The sequence below is a fragment of the Phaenicophaeus curvirostris genome, chromosome 1, assembly GCF_032191515.1.
Source record: "Phaenicophaeus curvirostris isolate KB17595 chromosome 1, BPBGC_Pcur_1.0, whole genome shotgun sequence".
Lineage (NCBI taxonomy): Eukaryota > Metazoa > Chordata > Aves > Cuculiformes > Cuculidae > Phaenicophaeus > Phaenicophaeus curvirostris.
In genome coordinates this window covers 25,587,474-25,611,134 of record NC_091392.1, presented here as the reverse complement: position 1 = coordinate 25,611,134, position 23,661 = coordinate 25,587,474, and the positions used below count along the sequence as shown (strand labels likewise).

General features: G+C 36.1%; 1 protein-coding gene across 4 annotated transcripts in view; it reads right to left on the bottom strand.

Annotated features, from left to right (window-relative positions):
* CTTNBP2 (cortactin binding protein 2) overlaps window positions 1–23,661 on the bottom strand; it is an 84,348-nt gene that overhangs the window by 7,230 nt on the left and 53,457 nt on the right. For 2 of the 4 annotated variants that reach the window (XM_069850943.1, XM_069850963.1), the window contains 14 exons: window positions 22,422–22,521; window positions 21,088–21,238; window positions 20,328–20,582; window positions 17,092–17,209; window positions 14,523–14,798; window positions 13,592–13,687; window positions 13,098–13,177; window positions 10,938–11,024; window positions 10,755–10,854; window positions 7,848–8,000; window positions 7,391–7,578; window positions 4,349–4,527; window positions 1,007–1,212; window positions 594–779 (listed from right to left, as the gene is read on the bottom strand). In XM_069850943.1, coding sequence (XP_069707044.1) covers window positions 594–779; window positions 1,007–1,212; window positions 4,349–4,527; window positions 7,391–7,578; window positions 7,848–8,000; window positions 10,755–10,854; window positions 10,938–11,024; window positions 13,098–13,177; window positions 13,592–13,687; window positions 14,523–14,798; window positions 17,092–17,209; window positions 20,328–20,582; window positions 21,088–21,238; window positions 22,422–22,521 — 2,175 coding nt within the window. The remainder of the gene's footprint in view (window positions 1–593; window positions 780–1,006; window positions 1,213–4,348; window positions 4,528–7,390; window positions 7,579–7,847; window positions 8,001–10,754; window positions 10,855–10,937; window positions 11,025–13,097; window positions 13,178–13,591; window positions 13,688–14,522; window positions 14,799–17,091; window positions 17,210–20,327; window positions 20,583–21,087; window positions 21,239–22,421; window positions 22,522–23,661) is intronic. The other 2 variants (XM_069850949.1, XM_069850956.1) reach the window with 2 other exon arrangements.

The window sequence follows — 23,661 nt, the reverse complement described above, 5'->3', positions numbered from 1 at the left end:
TGTGGACACTTCTTGAAAACTTTACAGTATCTGTGACTACACAGCATTTTTTACACTTTTTTTTTTGCAATTAAAGTGAAAACTAAAAATCTTCAATTTAAACCCAAAGATCTCTTCCTTCCACTTCAGAGCTCCTAGATTATTCTACTGCATTTATCTAATATGATTTAACAAGGGATGTATGATCTGAGGATGCATGTATTCATTTATTTTTACTTGGATTCAGACAATAGAAATTATTGTAGTGAAGTGATAAAGTATGTGTAAAAACCTAAATTAGGTATACTGTAAATTAGGTGTAGCACTAACGAGTACCAATCAAGTAATGAAGGTTTCTCTCATCTGATATTGAGGAAGAGAATGACAGAGTATGATTCCATGCAATATGAGTTGGAACCACTGTGCAATCTTCCACCAAAATCTACCTCATTATCAGATAAAAGGAAGGGCATTAGAACAAACAAAACTATTAATTAGGATACCTCACAGTCATAGAGAAGTAATTTGGGAGAAAAAAGAGTAAAAGATATGTTACTGGTAAGCATAAACACAACTGTCTTAAACCCCCACACTTTCAGAATTAGAAACCTTACCTTCAGTATTTGTCTCCTGCTTATTCCATGACTGGGAGGATAAATGGCCTGACTTTTTGCGAGGACTTGTGCTCACTTTTCTCCAAGATGCATTCTCACCTCTTTTCTTACTACAATTTTTGTAGCTTGAAACCACAGATAGTGGAAAATTTCCTCCCTTAAAATCTGCTATATATTTATCTAGCTCTGAAACCAAATTAGAACAAGGTTAAGAAAAAAATATGGCTGCAAATGATTCTTCTTTGACTACTTTATGCAACTACTTAATTTAGTGACTGCAAATGCTTTTAACCACATGACTCCCATCATAACTACAGTTATGTTTTGTGGAAGCTTTAAAAAAAGAATAAAACAGTTCATGTCCCCACTTTGAAAATGCGTAACTACTTATCTTTCAGACTGCTCACTCTTACCTGTTCTGGGTAGAGGACAGCCATGCAAAACAGCTTTATTTAGCAAGATACTGAGAGCAGCTTTGACAACAGCCTGTTGACCTTGGCTAGGATTTTTTTTGGCTATTGCTTGTCCTAGTACAGACGGTCTTTTCACAGAGGATCTGGAGAGTATTGCCTCTTGAACTCTGGGAGCTATCACAGCATTCCATAACTTGGACATCCACCTGTAACACAAACAATCCCTTATCTTCAGAGACAACTATCAAGAAAGAAAGTCCCAAAACACGTTTGTTCACATATATACAAAAAATCTCATTTCAACTTTGCCAGCGCATGGAGAAGTTTCCATGCTTGCAGGCGTTCAGCCATAGCCTATTTGCTGCCAGAGTGGGAAAAAGGAGGTATGCAGTTACAATTGCATCCTTTCCAGTATTCTTCCAAACTTGTCCAGCTTACAAGACCTTTCTATTCGTACAGCTGCCTTGCTCTCACTCTCTTTTTGTTTATTTGATCTATGGTGACCTGCATTTCCAAGATGCTGTGGATTTTCCAGACTGACTGGTTTAGACACTGGGTCTGATTACAAAAATTTGATAGAAAAAGACATCGTTTTTCTAGGTCTTTTGCTTTTCTGAGGGAGAACTGTTACGCTTTAGCATAGGATGGAAACATTTGTATTACAAAATAAATAAATGCTATTTCTTACAGCTTATACTTCTCAAAGGATAAAGGCTAATAGTTTCAGGCTTAGGGCTCAGCTCACATCTGTAACAGACACTAGGACAATCTTTTTTGAACAAAGCCAAGTCTTTTTTTTTTCCCTTATATTCTCTTATGGGAGAAGGATGGTAAGATTGAGAGTCAGAGGGTTTATAAAGCTGTGTTTCAGCTCCGCAAAAATCCATTCCAAAAAGATGAAGGCTAAAATGTCTGTTTGACTTAAATGAACCACTTTGTTGGATATGCTGATGCACAGAAGCTTTCTTACTACCCCAAAGATTACGAATTTGGTTTCTTTTTTTTTTTAAACTTAGATTGCATGAGTCATTTGATAGATGTATTTTTGGTTAGTTAGGAAGCATAAGATTGAGCTTTTATAGTACATAAATCATGCTACAAAGTGCTGGTACGAGCTTTATAAAAGTTACAATACTGAGAAAATTAATTAGTATAGTTAATAAATTAAGATGTAAAATACATATTGGAGATGTTCCTTGAAGTTTCCTCAGCGTCATACTGTAGACAACACTTCATATAGATGCAGACTGCTTCTGCTAGCTGGGTTAAGCTACCAAAATAAGCAATTGCTTTCATTTTAGTAACAAAGAACTCTACCTCTCCATTTGTGCCTACGTAAGCTTTTGACATTTTGCAATACTGCTAGTATAAATGGTCAGAAATGAATGCTGCAAAGGTAAAATTAATCGAGCCCATTCTAAACTACAGTTAACAACTGATGGGCTGCACAACAGCATCCTTGCTAAATAAAATTCCAATCTGGTATTTAAGTTCAGTCCTATGTTCGTGGTTATCTTGATCAAATCCCCAGCTCTGATATAGCTGGTACTTAGGAAAGGTGTAGCACCTCCCTGCCCCTGAAAAAGAGGTGTAAATGAAACTCTCACCTGTTAGAACACCATCTTTAATTCCCTAGATCAAAACCAAGAAAAAATTGTAGCTAAAATTTTCCTTATTTATCCACTCAACTCTACAAAACACGTGAAGCTACATGAAACAGCACACAGCAAAGAAGCATTGCCTGTCACACCTTCTCTCTCCCTTCACAGCTGCCTGCTCTACCACTGGCCTCATGCAAACGCTTAGCCCTGGATATACATAGTTTCTAGATAGCTTTCTACTGTTCTAATGAATTGAACTGGCTCACTGAAGCTTTAACAAATGCAAAAAGCAGCTGAACAGCACAGTGGAGGGGGCAAGAGGGCAGGAATTGTTAATTAGATTGAAATAACAGTAACTAGTGAGCTGCTAATTAAAGCTATTTATTGCTAGTTATACGACCAGACTGTTAGCCATCATGCTGCTAAACTAAAAGCATCCAGTCAGTGCTCACTGGAGCTGTGGTTTTTAATTGTTTATTAGTGGACAAAAGCTACACTAAAATGAGTCAGATGACATATTGCTACTATAAAAGACATGTCGGGGTTGTGCTCAAAATAAAGCATTGTGAACCCAGTCAAAGTTACACTTGGGAGAAATCCAGACTCAGAAGTGCATAATTAAGGTATCTAAAGACTAGGTTTTCTGTTCTCTACTAATGCCATTGCAATAAATAAATGATTAAGACATTTCACAGGACATAATTCGAAAGGAGGACAGGAGATAGAGGCATGGTATATTTTATTCTTTTTTTATTTCACAGTACCCATAAAATTTCACATCAATGCTGCATTCACATTTAGACTTCAACAATTATTCTGGATGTTAGATACTATCTGTCCTTTTATAAAAAAAGGAAAATGAACAAGCATAATGTACCAAGATCTGCAGACAGACCAAAAGATGAGAAAGCAGTGTACACACGAAGCAAAGGATACTGGAAGAAGGGTCAGCAGGGTAGAATAAGAAAAGTCAGAAAGGGAATAGACATGGCAATTCAGGAGAATGATATGAAGCAGGGTGAGAACAGTAATGTCGCATTTCTACAAACCAATGTTATTATTTGAATTCTGAATAAGTTTGAATCTTAATTAGAGGTTAATTACCTTTCTAATACAGACAACATCTTAGCATGAAGTTAATATATTTTAAAATCACATGACTATTTCTTGTAAGCAGATGTTCATGCAATTGCAGGCAAGAAAAACAAAATTTTCAACACTCTTCTTTCATATTTCTGGACTTACATACATTTAGCTCTACAAATGGTTAGATCTGCCTTATTTACTAAGCTAATACATCTGTGAAATTGTGTGCATGTTTAAAAATGATACCAGATATTAAAAAGAATGAGAAATCAAATTTTCCTCATATACAACTTCAAAAGGAAACTTTACCAACTTTTTAAGCTCAGAATTCTTGAATCTTATTTTGGTCTGTTCCCTAACGTACAGCTTTCTTTGTAGTGCTGCCTTGAAATGAAGAACAAAGTCTTGAGAAATATTACCCATTCCAGTATAAGTACTTTTTTGGAACCTCTGTGTCACAAAACAACTGAAAGATCACAACAAGACTGACTTTCAACCACTGTCAGACATCCTCTTTTCTGCCCTTTGAGTAATTAAATATTATACAGAAGTTTAAAACTTTCAATAACTTCTGCTAAATTACTTTGAAAGTTACTGATTCAGATGAGTTTTGGGAGAGTTTTTGTGCTGAACAAACAAGGAATAGAAATCTTACTTCACTGTCACTTGGCCATGCCCGGGCACCACAGGACAAGAGAAGAAATGTTTTGGCCCCATAAGTGCTTCAGGTGCTCCCAGACGTGATAAGCAGGAGTTTAGCTGGTGCCAAACAGCAAGAATCCAGTCTATGATCTTGCACACAGGATCACACGGAGGAGGTAGTTTACCTCTGAACTGCAGAGAGAAAAGATATTTGACATGACATAAGACCTCTGCTGAAAACACTTTACTTGGCTTGGTCTTTTTTCCTGGTATATTGGTATTATGAAAATTGGAAACAATCAAAAAATGGTCCAAGTGTTTTGTGGAGTATATTGAAGTCTTGCGTTAAAAGTTATTTCCCTAACTACAATTTAGAAGATAACTCCTAATCAATAAATCGACGTGCCTGTATTTGTAGGAAACTGAAACAAACCTGGAAGCAGTAGGTTTTCTATGGTGTTTCAGATTAGGATTACAAGAGATACCTACCATATCCTATGCAACATATAGGACATAAATAAAGGCATGTAAAAGAGCACATAATCACACTGAACAGGAGCGTCTGAGTATGATCCAGGCTTGTTTTTAGTGGATTTCAATACCGATTTTAGATTTAGTGGCAGTGAAGGAAAGATGCTTTCCTCTAAGAGTTACATTTTTTGTTATGTCTTGTTAAAGGCAAATTATGTGGTGCCTGAAAAATCTATATCATCTAACTCCAAATTACAGTGTGCATCATTCTAATCCTATGATTATCCTCTAAAGCAGTTTGAATTAAAGGAAGTATTAAAAGATCCACTAGGGATAGGGCCAGCACTGAAATCAGAGCTTCTTGACAAAGTCTACAGGTGAAAAATATAAAGTTAATGTAGGAAAACATTTAAATAGTTCCGATATATCCTAACAGTCCAAAATAATGGGAATAGAGCTTTTCATCTGAAAACATGAATATTAAGGCACAAACAAAGTACCAGAACATAGAGGAAGGATCCTTGAAACAGCGTAGTGTTGAAGCAATAAATGTGCTTTAACTTTCCCCTAGGTTTTTATAACAGAATAATCTTTCTTCTATTTTTAACTTTGGAACACACTATTATAAGCCCCACACCAGCTGGCATTGAGTTTGCATACGGCATATATATGTATTAAAAAAAAAAAAAAAGTACTAGCACACCAGGCATTTTTATTCACTATTTAATTAGTGAAGATACAAGAAGACACACGTCTTTTTTCTCCAAACAGCCACCATCTGCATATATGCTTTAGAGAAAAGAAACTTAGTGAGACTACTACCCAAATTCAGTTTGACTTCAGTCATAGGTAGGAACCATAATACTGTGAAATTCTAACCTATTGGACTAAGAATTGCTTTTAAGCCTAAACAAAACAGCCCGCAAATTACATCTGTTACATGATGCTGCAAGTTCTGGTAGTCAAAGCAGTTTGCTATAATAAATTTGATCCAGCCTTTGTCTATGAACAAGTTGGAATACCAATGCTTCTGCAATTGTCTGTATTGCTGTATTTCTTGGCTTTGCACTCAACTGAAGACAGTCCTTCTCTTTGGTCTTGAATGATCTATGACAAAGTGTTTCTGTCCTTTTATAAAAGGGCTTAGATCACAGTGTAGACCTGAGAATACAAGCTTTCTCCTCAAAAGGAGGCACTTCTACTGCTCTGTCCTCTGGCCTACACCTCATTCAAGCACTACAGCGTATCTGAAAGATGATAGCTTCAACCAACCCACCTACTTGCCTACAGACAATTGCTACCCTCCCCATCCTCTCTCTGTAAGGATTCTATAAACCATTCATACCCTCAACCAGGCAACCACTCATAATGATTCTAGCTTACTATGTCTGTAAAGACTCGAAGATTTAAAGCATATGGGGAAAAAGTAAACAATGCTCCACACAGAAAAAAATACTTATAAAGAACTATACACTTGAAAAGAGGAATGCAAGAAATGTAAACAATTAAGAGTTTCATTGATACACTTCACATGATTTTTTTTTTTCATGTTCTGTATTCCTGTTCATGCTATTAAAGAATACCTAGGAATGTTTCTAAATTTCCTTATTATCATAACTGAAATGTTACCACACATTTCTTCTTTAGAATCTCTTTGAATCAGTAATCTTTTATGGATGAGAACTGTGGCACAGGGTACAGGAGATGACATCCCTAAGGATAACCAAGATACATACAGCTGGACACTCAGAATCAACAGTAGGTCTGTTTTCCCAGACCAGGACTCTTTACTACTGACAGTTTTTTCTATTCCTAGAACAATCTCCCTTTTAAAGCTTGTTCAAAACTCTGCTGCCAAGATTATTTTCCTTTGCAGCTGTTTCAATTAAACTCCCCCCTCCCAAAGTCTAACACTGCCTGACTGTCTGCAAGAGCTGCTATCACACTGGAATAGTTTTCTTTCAAATAACTTTCAAAATTCCACAATAGTGCTTAAGCCTACATCTTTATTTTCATTTTCTGTCCTCTGTTTATTTATTCATGTTAAAGCAGACTTCTCACTTTTATTCTCTCTTGGAATTTTGTTTCAGTTTCAGCAGGCCTATTGACTCAAAACAACTTCCCTACTGATATATTTTCACCCCTCTTTCCTCTGTGAGTGGAAAATTATGAAAGCTCTTTTTGCTGCTTTAAACATAGACAATACACACAGGACATACCACTATCCTGTTTTAAATATACAGAATAAATTCCTTATGGAAGGGATTTGACGCTTGTGGAACAGATTCTTACTATCACGCTCACATAGCAGATGAAAATATTACTAAAGGATATTTTCATTCAGTGGGCAAGCAAGTATCCTCAGCATCATCATCTGCAGCCAACTTGTGTGTTTACACTAATCACACACCTTCCTATAGAGGCCTAGCACAACATTTTGAGATACATAGCCTGTATCTTCCCAGAAAGGAATGTTTTTTTCCTGAAATAGCTTAGTTATCTGCTCAGCTTTTGACATTGCCATCATATACATTTCACAGACTTGGTGATGAACAAAATTGGTGAAGCAGACTCAAGTTCTTACCTTGTTTATAACCTTTCTTCTTAAAAATCTTTGAAGCAAGCCACGCATTGGTTCCCCATCCCATCTCAGCTGAACCCAACGGAAATGCTGCTGAACCAGCAGGTCAGAGCCATGAAGATGACACTTTGCAATTGTTCCCAGTAAAAAGCAGTTCTCATGAAAGTAAAAAGCACCAGAATTTCCATTTGCTAAAAATGAAACATAAAACAATTTCCTCAAATACTCAAAGCTTTGACATGATTTCATATAAAAGTAAGCAGCATTGACATAAGAAGAAAGAAAACTCACCATAAATTAGCCTTAAAACATGCCCTATTTGGTTAAGAACAACTGCTTGCAATAAAATATAAAAACTGAACAAATTACATTTTTCTCCTTTAAGTTGCCAATTTTTCATGTACTAAAATACAAATGTGCTGCAGTAAAAACATTTTTCCATTCCAAATTCTTTAAATACCTCTTTGAATAGTGCAAGGATTTTCTGAACTCCGATTCTCAAGAGGCGCCAGAAAATCTCCTAGTAATTCAGACAAAGAAGCTCTCTCCAGATTTTCTAAAATCACAATGGTTGTCTTGCTTATAGGAGGCTGTTTAACTGGGACCAGACAAGCTGAAATACAAAAATCCCATTAATGTCTACTTATGAAAATTGACTTTTATTTATATATACAGCTTTTATGGCTACAAATGCAACAAAGGAATTCTTAAAAAATTTTTTGCCTTTTAACTTGTTCACAGAAGCAGAGATGGTATAATATATTCAAATTGGAAGCATATAATCAAACAATGGGAAGATTATCATCCTGTACAATAAGAAAAAATTAAAGCTATTATTAAAATAAATTCCTTAAATTGCTATAATGGGAAATTCATAGACCTGAAGGATTTCAGTGCACTGAAAATAAATTCAACAGAAAACAGCAAAGGTCTCTGGAAACATTTTTGTCATTTGCTGTAACATATCTTTAACGTTTAACATGCAGGCTTTGTACTTCACAGTGATAAAAGGTTTCAGAATATTTCACGTTTGTAAGAAACTTAATCATTCTGTGAGATTGATTATTTGTTTGCTGCTGTCCTCTCTTCAAAACTTTCTTCAATATCTTTAAAAGCTAAATAATCAGAGCCAGTTTGAGGCATGAACCTAAGAGGCATTAAAAATTATATGTATATATATATAACCTCCCCTTTTTCACATTTCAGATATTTTCTTTAAGTTTTCCTGATTTTAATATCTTATTGCCTGATAAGGATACAGCCTTTGGAAGTGTTCCTGTAATGCTAAATCCCAGCTGAATGCTTCTGTAATACAAATATTATGTAATACACTTGTCTTGAGTATATCGTGTCTCGCATAATTTCGGAAATTTTTGAAGGTGGTGCTAAAGATGGTTATTAAGGAAAATGATGAGTAATAGGGCAAAGCTTACAGAAACTGACTGTAGCTGATTGTCACTTATTTGCAGTTTCCTGAGTATTGCTGTGTTTTACTAACATGATATAGCTGGATAGGAGGGCGGATGGGAATTGCCTTTGTTTCTGATGGAACTACACAGAAAGAGGAGGAGAGTGCTCTCCTAGGAAAGGTGACATGGCAGAACAATGGGACAAGAAGCAGCCAGAAAAATGAGAAATTTAACAAGCAGCACAATGCTGAAATGCAAGCACAGGCTGTTAAAAGCATGTCGCTGACGGAGAGTAAAGCATTCAAAAGAGGAAGCTTTCCTAAGAGACAGTGGCTAGTAAACAAACCAGACCATGAATGATTTCCTCGTCTGCAGGCCAAATGCCAAAGCCTAGTTCACTTCTGACTAAATGGTCTCTTCTTTCCCAGCAGTGTCATGGAACTCAAAATGACCTGTGGGAGTAATCACCGGCACAAGCTAACCTCTAAACTGTGACCGGGATTTCCTGGGAGAAAAACCAACATAGGCTGAAGTTATACCATTAAGTATGGTAACAAAGAGAATGGAGAGCTGCACGCCATTGTCTGAGCCCATGGGATGGCTCTGCTTTTGTTCCTGAGGACTGTGCGGAGTTTTGTGGCAAGCAAGAAAGCCAATGAAACCTACAGGATGAAAGCATAATTGGAGGACAGGCCCCACACTGCAAACGTGCAGCAGTTTGTATTCACCAAATTGCAGGTTATATATTAAGAACTTAGTTAATTCTAGTTTGTTTGAATAAAACATTTGCCTGTGAGATTCTAATTCCCCTTGGTGTTTCTAGTCTTCCCATACAGAGAAGAAAAAAGGTAGGGGCTGATCCTCTCAGAGCTTTGGCTGTCTCGAAGTGTCATTGTGGTAGCACATGAGAATGCATCCAGAGATGCTGTACTGTTACAACTGAAATTGATGGAAGTTCAAGTGCCTAAAGCCTAGCCTCTTTCAACACAGAAAGTGAAATGTGAAAATCATAGCTCCTGAAACACAAGTTTATTCTAAACAGCAATTACATTTATCACATTTATTTTTAATGTGAATGACCATATTGAATGAGAGCTAAAATTAAGATCATAGAGCTGTCAAAGAGACCATAACAAAACAGAAAAGCCCAACATTTTTTGATGAAAATTAAGTCTTACTACCAAGGTTAGATTCAAACTGTATTGCTAGTTTTATCAATAAAAAAAACCCAAACTCCAATTATCTATCGTGAATTTACACAGGTACAGCCTACTCACTGCTCTGAGAATAATTCATTGTGCAGCACCCAAGTAACGGCACTTTGATCTACAGGTAGCTATTCACATCCATGAAGAGAAAACTGTTTATTTCAACAGAAGTTCAACTGTGCCCTGCAGCAATGAGTCAGTGCGCGTGCGCGCGGGAACACACACACACACACATTTGCCTGCCCACATGACAAAATTTGGCTCAGATCCATACATAAATATTTAGCAAACAAGCATATACCAAAAGCAAGTGCTCTGATTTTTTAAGAACTCCATCACCACTCCTTTTATTCCCAGGAAGGTGATAAATACAGCTTCCCTATATCTTTTTTTTTTTTAAAAAAAAAAGAACAGCTACAATAAGGCAACAATAGCCCTTTATTTCTTATTTAGTAGATCTGAACCATAGCAATCAACTTTTAAAGGCTCACAAGCAAAGGGAAAATGGAATGAGACTATGAGAATAATAGGATCTACTAATTTTACTTGACAAAGCTCCCTATCAGACTGTCACACTTAGTTGTACCTCAGTTTAGATTATAACCGTTATTCCCCAAACACCTAGAAAACTACGGCTTCAGTTAAAACATGCCACCCATTATGCAAAATATTTTAATGTATTTCTTTACTTCTTGTCATTAAAAATTTTCCTACAAATTACCAAAATCAGTCCTGCTTAAATAACCTTACCACTACTGATGAACAGTTCTGCAAGCTGCTCCTTGGAGAAATCAGCATTCACTTCCACTTTAATGATTTCACACGTGGATCCTGCAGCCAGTTGCTTTTGCTGTATTGAAAATGTACAGATTTGGTGAAATAGTGCCAAGTCTAATTTATGAACTAATTTATTGTAAAGGTTTGTGTTAATACCTTGATGCAGGCTGCAATCTGATATGCTATGTAGTCTTGCAAACTTCCTTCTGGACCATGGAAAATGACATTACGGTATTGTTCAACCTACAGAGAGACAACAAATTATTCTTGAAAGTTCACAGACTTGGATTATATTTTTTCTTTTACTTTGATGAGACAACCAGCACCTAACAGACCAAACTCTTCATTTTGCACTACTGGGGCTGATAATCTGTATTATATTAGTTTCAAAATAGTTTCAATATTTGCATACAATATCTTGGAAATATATTGAAAAATTTATATCCTAATTCGAAAACCTTCATGAAAAGGTATTTTGTCATTATGACAACCATTAAAGCTTGAAAAATTCATGTGGGAAGGGTGATTTTAGCAGTCAATTTTCTTCTTGATTTAGAAATAAAATAGATAATCCATAATGATGTTAAAACTATTAAGAAGTAGTGTAGATCACTGCTAACATAAGGAATTAGACTAAGGTCTTAATTTCCAGTTGAAATGTGATCATGCTATCAATAGAGTAGAATAAAAATGATTTAATATACCCTAACTGTGAAATTACTTTATCTCTAAATACCCAGTAGTGGAATACAGTCATATCATTGTGCAATATTGTTAAATACAACAGAAACCTATGACATCTGTTTTTCTAACAACATAAAATACTACCCAAGGGCACAGCAGAAATTATGCAGGTTTGAAAGTAATACTGATTTGATTAGCAATGTTAAACCAAATGATCTATGAAAGCTAACTCATGTTATTTAATTATCCTTACATTTTGAGGTACTGAATAAATTTTAAGAGAGGAGATACATATACACAAGCTAATAATCATAGAATCGTAGAATGGTTTGGCTTGGAAGAGACCTTAAAGATCATCCAGTTCCAACTCCCTTACCATGGGCAGGGACATCTCCCACCAGATCAGGCTGCTCAAGGCTCCATCCAACCTGGTCTTAAATGCTTCCAGGGATGGGGCAGCCACAACTTCCCTAGGCAACCTGCGCCAGTGCCTCACCACTCTCATGTGAAATTCTTCCTAATATCCAATCAAAATCTTCTCCCTTCCAATTTATAGCCACTCCTCTAGTCCTATCATTCCATGCCCTTGTAAAAAGTCCCATCCCAGCCTTCTTGCAGGCCCCCTTCAGGCACTGGAAGGCCACTATAAGGTATCTTTGGAGTCTTCTCCAGGCTGAACGACCCCAACTCTCTCAGCCTGTCCTCACAGCAGAGGTGCTCCAGCCCTGTGATCATGTTCATAGCCCTTGTCTGGACCCATTCCAACAGCTCCATGTCCTTCTTACATTAAAGATTTCGGAACTGGACACAATACTCCAGGTGGGGTCTCACCAGAGCAGAGTAGAGGGGAGAATCACCTCCCTTGACCTGCTGGCCACGCTTCTTATGATGCAGCCCAGGATATGGTTGGCCTTCCAGGCTGCGAGCACACATTGCTGGCTTATGTCGAGCTTCTCATCAATCAGCACCCCCAAGTCCTTCTCCACAAGGCTGCTCTCAATCACATCATCCCCCATCCTGTATTGAAACCGTGGATTGCCCAGACCCAGGTGTAGAACTTTACACTTGTCGTAGCTGAACCTTATGAGTTTCTCACAGGCCCACTTCTCCAACTTGTCCAGTTCCCTCTGGATGACATCCCATCCTTCTGGTCTGACAACTGCACCACTCAGTGGTGCAGTGTCATCTGCAAAGTTGCTGAGGGTGCTCTCAATCTCACTGTCAGTATAATTGATGAAGATACTAAACAGCACTCTGTCCTCAATGTGCTTTTTGAAGTCTTGAACATTTGTTTACATTAATGTTATTCTAATTTACTTCCCCCTCAAAAATTGAAATGAAATAACTTTGGAAAGAAATAAGATATCATGGAGCTTTAATATATTTTCTTAGGACTTTAGTTCATCAGATGGCAGTTATTTAAAGAAAGTTAATGTCCTCATGTGACTAAAGTTATTGGGGCAATATTCATGGGGAAATTTATTTTAGAATAATGGCTTTCATCCCATTCCATTTTTTAGAAGTCTCGGAATTCTTTCAAAGGGTAGAAGATCGATTTTTTTTAGTTAACACTATTAAAGATGTATTTTCACATATAGAGAGCACAGTGAGAGAAGGTAGCTTAATACTTACTAGACGGAGGTAATTCTGAAGTGTCTGAAGATGGATCATAGATGCATAAGTCACACTATTTAGGCAGCCTTCCCGAGGTCCTGTAAAAAAGAGATACACAAAGAACTATTCTAAATCTCTCATGTTTATAAACATCTATGATGGATACAAATGGTTTTCATGCAGTATTCTACAGTGACCTCTTAAATTACAGGCTATACACATTAAAATGGTGAAGAAATCAGAAGTATTTATCTAGCAACACGGATTCAGGTGTACGTATCCATGACATAAGTAAAATGGATACTACTATATAGCTAAAAAGGTAGTAGGGCCAGTATATTTTTGAAATGTTGTAGACCCTTTCAAATCTAGGTAAACAATTAATTGGATACGATATTTCTGAGGAACAAGCAACACTGAAGAAGAAAAACAGTAGCAAATGATGCTCAAATTATGTATTTCACATAGAGGGTCCTACCATTCAAACCTGAAAATTATAAATGGAAAATTACCAAATAAAAACACTGTGATATGCTCAGCTCTGTTATTCTTCAAAAAGTCCCATGGTGGTTGGGAAAAAATCTGACCTGTTGACCATGAAATGTTCCCTGTTAAAAGGAAAAACAAGAGAGATATTTCCTGTATCTATATAAAGTGTCCTGTGCTCAAATATATTCACTTGCTTACAAAGATGTGTGCAATATACTGAAAAATCTGACAAACCAACCTGTCCCATGTACTAAATCATACTATTACTTGGTACGCAACTGAGGATACTAATGCTTTCTGCCAAATGAGACACAGCTAGCCTGTCTTTAAAGCCTAACATGTAAAATAAAGTAAAATAGGATTATTTGCCCAACCTAATGTGAATAGGGTTTTTTTTTTTTGGGTGGTGTGCAGGTGGAGGGGGAAGGACACCTAAGATGAAACACATAAATTTTCAGAATCTTAAACAACTGTTAAAACTACCACCACGTTTTGGCTAATTTCTCATAATTTTAAAGATTTTTCTGTTTCACCTTAATAAGTGAAGTTACATAAAACTGGAATAGCTCTGTTCTACCTATGCTGATGATTTACCATTTGGATTTACTGTTCACTTTGGATGTACTGTAAGGACATAATGTTGGCTTTGCTTTGGATTGTTTTGTTTCACCTGTAATACAGGTCTCTCCCCTTGAGTACTAAATTGAGAGATGGACTAATCAATATAGGGTCTCATGGTCCCTGAGGCCTGTTGTACCATACGTACAGCTAAAAGTAAAAAATGCTTTCATGCCAGCATTGTTCAAAGTTTTATTGCTAGTATTAGTCTTTAAGATCTTAGTGTAAGCTTTAACAGATCCAGAAACCTACAGATACTTTTATCTCACTTACAAAATTTCAGAAATTGAAGAAAACACCCAATTTTTTCTTTTCTTATAACACCGATATTGATACCTAGTTTGACAGATAGTATACTGCTTGCACCGAGGCCAATGTTGGATTCTGCAGCACTATTAAATGACAGGTCTTCTAGGCTCCTCCATCCATCAGAAGCAATTGCCTGGAAATGGTTTGTCACTGCCTGACTCACTGCTTTTGAAAAATCATCCCATGATGTCTGTTTGCGGATATTTAAAGCACATATTGTATTTTCTGTATCAAATTCCTCTGCACCACAATGGGCCGGTTCAATGCCACTGACTGAAATCCTTACAGGTATGCTAAGAGCATCTGTTGAAAAACAGAGAGCCAAGAATGAGAAAAACTGTGAAGCTCAATGAAAAACATCCTACTATTAAAACACATATTTTTTTTACATTATAATCAATCTTATTTTTACATTACAAAAAAATCAGTATTATTATGCTTAAATAATAGGAAACAAGACAAAACTTATTTAACCTTTTATTTCCTCTTAACAGACTAATTTCTTATAAATTAAGACAGATGGTAGGTAGTGTTCAAACATTTCAGTTTATTGTGGTTGTGCACATTTTTATTATCAATGCAGAAAGGAATTTTCTGGCACTAGTGCACAAGTGGAAAACACAGTTAGGCAAGCCAAATATCTTTAAATAAAAGCTAAGACAGGAAGTTTACTTGGAAGTATATCTTTCTTTTGCTATAGAATAAATTGACACAATAGTAAACCAAGAAAGTAAAAAAATTTACATGTGCATTCTAGAAACAAAATTAATCTAATGAAGTTATTTTAAATCTTGCTTTCTGAAAGATGGAATACAACTCAACAGAAGCAGTAGTCTATACGGATCATCTAGACTAATAAGCTATCTTCTAACCTTAATGACAAAACAATACCTTTCAGAAATTACCACTGATGTTAAAAATAAGTGCACAACAACAAAAAGAGATACCAGCTTATTATGAAATCTTGCAACATGATCTTAGTTTTGCTTTTGAGTTCAAAGGCCAAATCTTCAGCTGATACAAACCAATAAGCTTTCCAGATGTCAGAAAAGCTCTGATTGAAACCCACTAGCCTACCATAGGGAAAAGATTACTTAAAGGCATCCTTTAGATGTGGGATTGTGAAAAATGTATCAAAGCCTTGCCCTTCTGGTGGCTGGACCTCAGGGAAATGAGCAATGACTATTAGAAATAGAGAATGTTCTCTACAAGGAGGTCTCTAGGACAGAGGTACAGTGTATGCCTAAATTTCAGTGCATGTGACCTCTACAGCACAGCTGGCAAACTTGGTCCCCAGTATTTCATCTCTGTTGGGGTACATCCTCTTGTCCTACATGCATGTAATTCCTTACACCCCAAGCCTCACTGAACTGTAAGAAAGTTAGATACACAGCTTACCCAAAATGCAGTCTTGGCTTGTTGACATGTGTAACCAGATAAAAGTGGTGTTCCTAAGCTTCCACAGATCAGATATTGTGGGGGTAAAAAAAGCTAATTATGATTGCAGTGATGTTAACTACACGTTTAAATGAAAGACAAGAGAAATAAGAGTCCAAAAGTTCTGACCTGATAAAAGCAGCTGTATTCATGATAAGCCTGACCAGAGAAACAGGGTACTACGAATGATGAAAATAATGCAAGCATTAATTTAACAGGCTGCAGATTCTGCCATCAGAAATTGGTTTCAGTCCAATAAAAAATAGACTACAAAGGAAATTCTCATAGGAAGTGAGTTGTGTTCTTCCTACACCTACAATAAAGTACTAAGAGCCTAGATATTACGATAGTTGAAGAGGAAAATCAGAAGCAGCACACAGAAAGCTTCCCTAATTTGTTGATAACCAGTGAACTTGACTACTCACAGCCCTACATCCCACCACATAAACTCAAATAAAAGGTGATAAATACAAAGCATACAAATCTACAAAGACTTCTAAGTATACAAAGAAATAGAAAACACAGAACTTGTGAGTAGATGGACTAAGCTCTAACCCAAGAAATACAGAGGTCAGCTTGCTCTACCGAATGCTGAGAAAACTTACAGAGAAGGAGGAAGATGACAGGTGCCAACAGAAGACCAATCTTCTGACAGAAGTTATTGACATTGGAAAAAATGTTATTTGGTCTTGTTCCTAAGACTTTTCTTGAAGAACAACAATCCCTTCAATAATAAACAAGTGATAAATAAAACTATGCTCTAAAAAAGAGATTCAGATATGACTAGATGATTGTCTTAGTCTGATAAAAGTTGACAGCTATCCACCACAAAGTGTTTTTTCTGCAAGAACTTGAAAAAATAACAAGAGTGTAGTAGCTCTGAAAAAAGTAATTACTAATATTAAATTCAGAAATTTTAAGAGAATATGGATTTTTGCACATGTAAAATACACAACATCTTTTCAAATGGTTTAAAAATAGAGACATAAGATTTTATAACCTCCAACAAAATTTTATCATGTGCTTTTGCAAAATTTGGAGAATCAAAACTTGCTAGGATAAAAACCCTGAATTTTGTGGTGCCAAAAAAGTGATAGCTACTCTTTTAATGTTTCTATTACTAAAAACATTTCTTATAGTGCTGACAGCAATTACTTACTTAAGTTTTCTAGGAGATGTTTGCAATCATCAGTAGCAACATCATGCAATGTTCGATTACACTTATCTTTCCTCTCAGCCTCTAGTCCACCATGGCTACAAAGGATTTCTAGACAGTTCTGCAAAGGTAAGAACTGTATTATTTACTTGTCCATTTGCTACCTTAAAGAGGTCTATCAATACGTAGTTAGAGTCCTAATTGAAATTCTTACACATACATATCCAAGTACAGTCACTTATGGAATTTCTACATATAAGCATCCAAATGATGCTCCCCATAGCGTTAAAAAACAGAAGTATTTTGTAGCAGACTTGAAAGTTTCAAATCAAGATTTTGAAAAAGTAAAACATGTGCAGCCAAGCTTCTATAGTCTCGAAGCATCAGGTGCTGATTAATATAACTGAAAAATTCTTAACACCTGGCTGCCAGTTTATGGATTCACATGAGGAAACGGAAGCCCAAGTCTGCATCCTGTTTTGCACAACTTGGCCTCAATGTTCCAGCAACAATACAAAACCAACTCGAAAGCTTAATACAGACTAAGTAATGAATTTGTTCAGACAGCAATCCATAAAACCAGTTTTCACTTTGCAGTTCACCAAGTAGGAGTTTTCATCATGCCTGACATCTGAGTGGGACTCAGCAAAAGAAAACCAATCATTTGAAAATTACCTTGCATGACTCTTCCTTGGCAGGTAAACCTGAATTTCTGCAAGAACAGTAATCATGCAGTGAACTAAAAATGCATTTGTATAAAGTCAGGGCAAAAACATTTGTGGATGCCAACAACATTGATGTCCTCTTAAAATTCAAAGACATGAAAAGTCATTTGCTCGACAATAGGAAAAATTCATTATGATTCATTAGAAACAAGCTGCTAACAGATAAGTTTGTATTGGTACAATCATAATGTGGCATGACAAAACTACTAATTATATACTCTCAAACTTTTGGGGGATAAAGCCCTCACAAAACTACATTCAACTGTTCATTGATCAGTAATCAGAGGACTGATTAAGTCCTGATTTCTAATGATCCATTCAACAACAATACACGTGGCCTTCTTGAAAGCTTTCTCATCCTCAGACGTGCCTTTCAAGGACAGATGTCCATATTAAGAAAAGACGTCATTGGAAATTATACTAGTTCACACTCTATTGATAACCTCTGGAATTAATTATAGCAGAGAAACCAAACCTTGGAAACACAGACAAGTGGTCATTAAGTATTTCAGTTCAGAACAGTGGCTCCTTGCAGGTTTGGCTACTGTTACCTATTTTGCAGCTGTTCTACTGGAAAGACTTATGTTTCTGATACTCTTAACGACTTGCATAAATAAAGCAGTCATTCAAGCTATATTTCCCTCTGAACTGAAATTTTACCAGATTGTAGTTCCAGCCCTTGTAAGAATTTTTAAAAAATCAAACAGCTCACTAACTTTTCAAGAAGAAAATTAACCAGAAAAAACAAGCATATTTTCTTGCCAGGTTAATAAGTTAACTCTGTCTCTCAAATGGGTGCAACGAATAGCAAAGGCAGCAAAAGGCATAGGACTAAACTGTGAGGTGGAAATTCGGAAGTAAAGAGGGAAGAAAGAAGAGGAAGAGGACAAAGACATGAGGCTTACTTCCTTAGTAAAATGAGAAGTTTTGTTGGCTCTCTTGCCTATGGAATAGCACCTGACGCCCTAGTATAATTCATTTGTAAAGAATGGAACCTACAAATCTTGAAAGAAAAGGGTGCAAGTGTCAACACTATCATGTAGTGTCATGAATGACATGCAGTGCAGATAAAGGATTAGAGAATGAAAACAAGGTGTTAACAGTACTGGAAGATGTCCATTAAGCTTGCTTTAAATTCTTTATATACTAAACTTCTCTTGTGTCAATAAATGCATTTAATCAAATGCAATTATATAAATTCTCTGCAACATCAAAACCAGGAACCTGACTGCCAACTATGTATTGCTTTTATAACCTAAGAAGGTACCCTCAATCCTCCAGAGACATCTTATTGAACAGTTGACTTGGAACGTGCTCAGAAACTAGAAACCACGAGTTATTTATGAAAGGTATATGTGAAGACTTCCAGTGTCAGGGGCTTCAGAGAGAACATCTAACCAAAGCCTCTTTCAGACAGTAAATAAAAACTAGCTTCCAAGTTTGTCAGGATTATATTATTGTAGAAATAAGCAACATATTGCCAATTATTTAGGTATTTGCAGACTATAACAAATACCTTAAACTCCACCTAAATTCAGATGAGTGAAAACTGAAAGAGTCTGTACCTGCCTAACAGATGCTGGCTCTGTTTGTAATGCAAAACGCTGCACTGGCTGGTCTCTAAAAAAACGTGATCTAATAAACAGAATCTTAAATCTTTGCCTATTTTGAAATTAACATAGTAAATTTATCAGGGGGAAAAAAGTAAACATGATGATAGATATTGAATTAGGCATGTAATCACAAGCTGATTTTCCAAGTCTTGGACAATAGTTTCTTAAAATTCACTCTCTTCTGTGTTTTGTATCCTGTGTTTTCTCCCTGGGTAAAAGTTTCACAGTAAGATTTGACTGACAGTTGTCATAAAAAAAATACCCTTTAAACAGTCATAAGTATAAAGCTTCTGATATCAAATTCTTCAAGTAATATTCAATTTCCAGAAATCTTCTTGTTTATTATCAGTAAGGCCTGTCAGCTCATTCTCCATGTCATCAGCTACCCCAGCCCCCACAAAAATGGTTCATTGTCTGCTAAAAAGGCTGCCCAAAATAACAAATCAATGTATTACTGCACAAGTCTGATTCTCAAATTTCTTTTCCTCTCCTCCCTCCCACAGGAAAAATTGTTCATTCTTAAATCATCCCTAACTGTAATCTGAAACTATGCCCATCTAATATCTGTGAGTACATGACACTCAATTAACCGGCATTTAGAGTGGGATTCACCTCACTTAACTCCGAAAATCTGAATCTTAAATAATCATATTTTCTCTTTTTATTGTTGTCCCAAAATAAATAGGCATTGAAACATGACAGTTCACCCCATTTGACACACAGCTTCTGGAGTAATTTTTCCACTGGAAGTATCTCTCTGTCTCTGTTAAATCAACTGTGACAATAAATTAGATAACATACTTAGATTCAACATATAAGTTTTATTCTTCAAAGATAAAAAAGAAGGGCTTTTCTTGCCTAACTTCTATTGGGTTACTGTAACTTGTTCACATTTACTGACCTTAAATCCTTTTGATGCTGCTATGTGGGCAGCAGTCCAACCATCTTTGTCAGCATGGTTGAGGAGATCTGCAGAAATAACAGGCTTTACTCTATTGCTATAGTTGTCTTCTCTCTTCTCCGAATCAAAGTAGTCTAAATTAGGTTCCACACCAGTCAAAGAGTTCCCATTGTTAGGCTTCCCACAGTACATAAGGAGCTTGAGACCGTCAACATTACCAGAATCCACTGCTGCGTGAATTGGTGACCAGCCATCCTAAAAAAACAAAAGCAAAAAGCACACTCCCACCAAACACACAGAAAAATGTTTGCATAACTTGTGTCAGTAATGAATCTGAATGGAAAGCTCTCTTTAGAAATTAAAGAGATAAGTAAGAGTGACATAGTAATCCTTTGGAAAAACAGGGTTGCTTGTATGTGTTTGGGGTGGAAGAAAAGCAGGAAGAAGATGTAGCAAAAAGAAAACTTTACAGCTTTCTCCAAGGACAGTCCATCAGACAGAGACTTCAAAATTTCTATAAGACTCTAAGTGACATAGGACTTACATGCTGTTAATAAACTGCTTTTATTTTTGTGTATGAAATTAATATAATTCTCATGATCAATAATTTGTTCCACATCACATTAATCAGTTTATTAGTCAGACATTTTCATGGTTTTGACATCATGGCTTTCTCTCATCTCAGTTTAAATAAGTATTTCCTAGCTCTTAGCAGTTATTGAGTACTATAAAAGGTACTTTTTAAACTATTTTAACTTACACTGGTTTTTACAGTTCGATCTGCTCCACCTTCCAACAATAGCTTAATACAATCGTTATTTCCATTTTTGCAGGCCAGGTACAAAGGTGTCTGTCCTCTTTCAGCAGCATGGTTAATATCAGCCTGATACATAATTAATAATTCTGCACACCTACAGCAAACAATAAAGTAGTAAAATCATCTTATATTTGACATACAAAACCTCTGTATAACTTAGACATTTAAAATATTCTTTTAGAAAGGACTGATTTTATAGGAACAGTTCTACCTGTGATTTTCTCTAGCACACATACGCAAGCATAAGCTATAATTTTATACATGGACATGAAGACAAAAAACCAGGTTACTTTAAGTCCATAAATCTTAAAATACTGTAACTGCATTTAAAAACTCTGAATTTAAAACATGTTTGTTCATGCGGCTAATAAAAACTAGACGACAGCTGCTTAAGAACAAAAAGCCTTCAGCTGAGCAAAAAAGTAACGTTTCTTTGCTGACTAATGACATTTAATATAGTTTTAAAAAAAAAGGGGAGAAAAAAAAGGCCTAGGACTAGCTTTACATACCAGCAAAAGGAGCACTCGTCTAGGGAAGTAACCTGGTTGGGAGAGCAAAACAGCTATGGCACCACGCACCACACAGATCCCTGAATGGAGGCTACTCCAGAAGGATGGCTTGGGGTGTATTGGTAGCAGCTACTGGATTAGGGGGCACAGAAGATTAGGTGGAGTGCTGAAGAGCAACTCACTAGGGACTGGCATTCAGATCCCAGATCCTGTACTTTCTCACAACCCTGTAGTTGTAGGTTCAGTTTTCTTCGTAGTTCTCGTGCCCAAGTTAGCTCCCTTTCCATTTCCAAACCTAGTTTTCAACAATGTCTAAAGACTTTAGAAAAATCTTAATGCCAGTCTATTCCCTCTGCAGTTCAAACAAGGTCTGAAAACATAACTAATTCCCCATCTTTCTGGCTCAACTTTTGCCAGTCCATAAAAATAGAAGGATATTAGCAATAAAGCCTCAAAGCAATTACTGAAATGTTGAATAGCTACCGGTTAGGAGACTGTACTCTAACAAACAAGGTGATAAAACATTTTAAAAATGCACATTATATATAAGAATATAAGTATATAAGAAATTACAAATTAAAACAATTCACGGGTATTTAAAAAATACACATCAATATGAGTTTCAGTAGATGCCTTCAATAAATGATGGATAAATGCATTTATACCTAAGACTGCAACAGTAATACAATGAAAACAGCATACAATATAATGTAAAGAGAATATAAAGCTGAGTAATACTTGACAGGCAAAATCTTAAAATTTACTTACTTGACATGTCCCTGAGCAACTGCTGAACACAAGGGTGTAAAGCCATTTTTATCAGCAGCATCAACTTGTGCTTCTGCAGTCAGCAGCAATCTTACACATTCTATAAATCGAGCAAAAACATAGATCAATGCAACAAAACCAAGTGGTTAAACCCATCAGAAGTTAAAACCTGCTCAAGAGACAACAGCAACCAGGTTTTTTTAACTGTACATCACAAAACTTAGCAAACCAAAGTATAAACTCAGGAAGCAGATTGCAAGAGAGAGGTGAGAATTGACTCCTTGGGGACACTACTATTCTTTTACAAAAAGGGCTGGGATCCAAATACCTGCCCATACCTGGAAACACCCAGAGTGTTGATAACGTAGTTCCATTGGCAGTAATGTGACACATCCTGGGTATGACAGCCCCAGAGAGGCTGACAAGCCACACGTAACTCAAACAACAGGCTGGCCAGTCTTATTTTAGGACACTTCGACTTGGGATTGCAATGACAAGATAAGCTGACAAACTCAAACCTCTCCAAATCATTCTCATTCATATATTTACAAAATGACACGCTAAAAATAGTACCAGCCTGATTCCACTATCCTACAGCTAAATTAAGACAATTACATAGCAATTAGACTGCTTTTCATCCACAAATTGGAATATTATTTGATGCAATTAAGTTTGAAGAAAATATTTGATCTGCTGTATGTTCTTGAAATTAGTCCTACACCAAAATAAAACAAGTCTTTTGTAGCTGAAACTACTACTTTGAAAATAAGCTCAGCTGGAATACCAGTTATAAGCTCCTGACCTCATGAAGCTTATCTCTAGATATCAGAAACATATATTTAGAATTACTTAGAAAGCTGACTAATCTAAACCATTCTTGAACTTACTTACTTCTGTTAGAGTTCTTTCAAATAGAAATATAGTTGTGAGTTTGAGTGAATAAATACTTTAACATTAAGGAATTAGTTTTTAAACCACTGTAAATTACTACATTTTAAATTAAGATTTTTAAAATTTCAGTTATCTAATCTAATCTGAAAATACCTTTTTTTTTTAAAATTGGTTATCAGGATAAACTACCAGGACTTTATTTGTAATTTTTTTACAAGTCATAAAGAAGGTCTCAGTTAACTAGCTTACCTAGTATTTCCACTTGTAAGGTAATACCAATTAAAATAAAATATTTTTAATCACTTCTTAACAGAAAGATATACTCTGCTTACAATGTCATTTTTTTCCT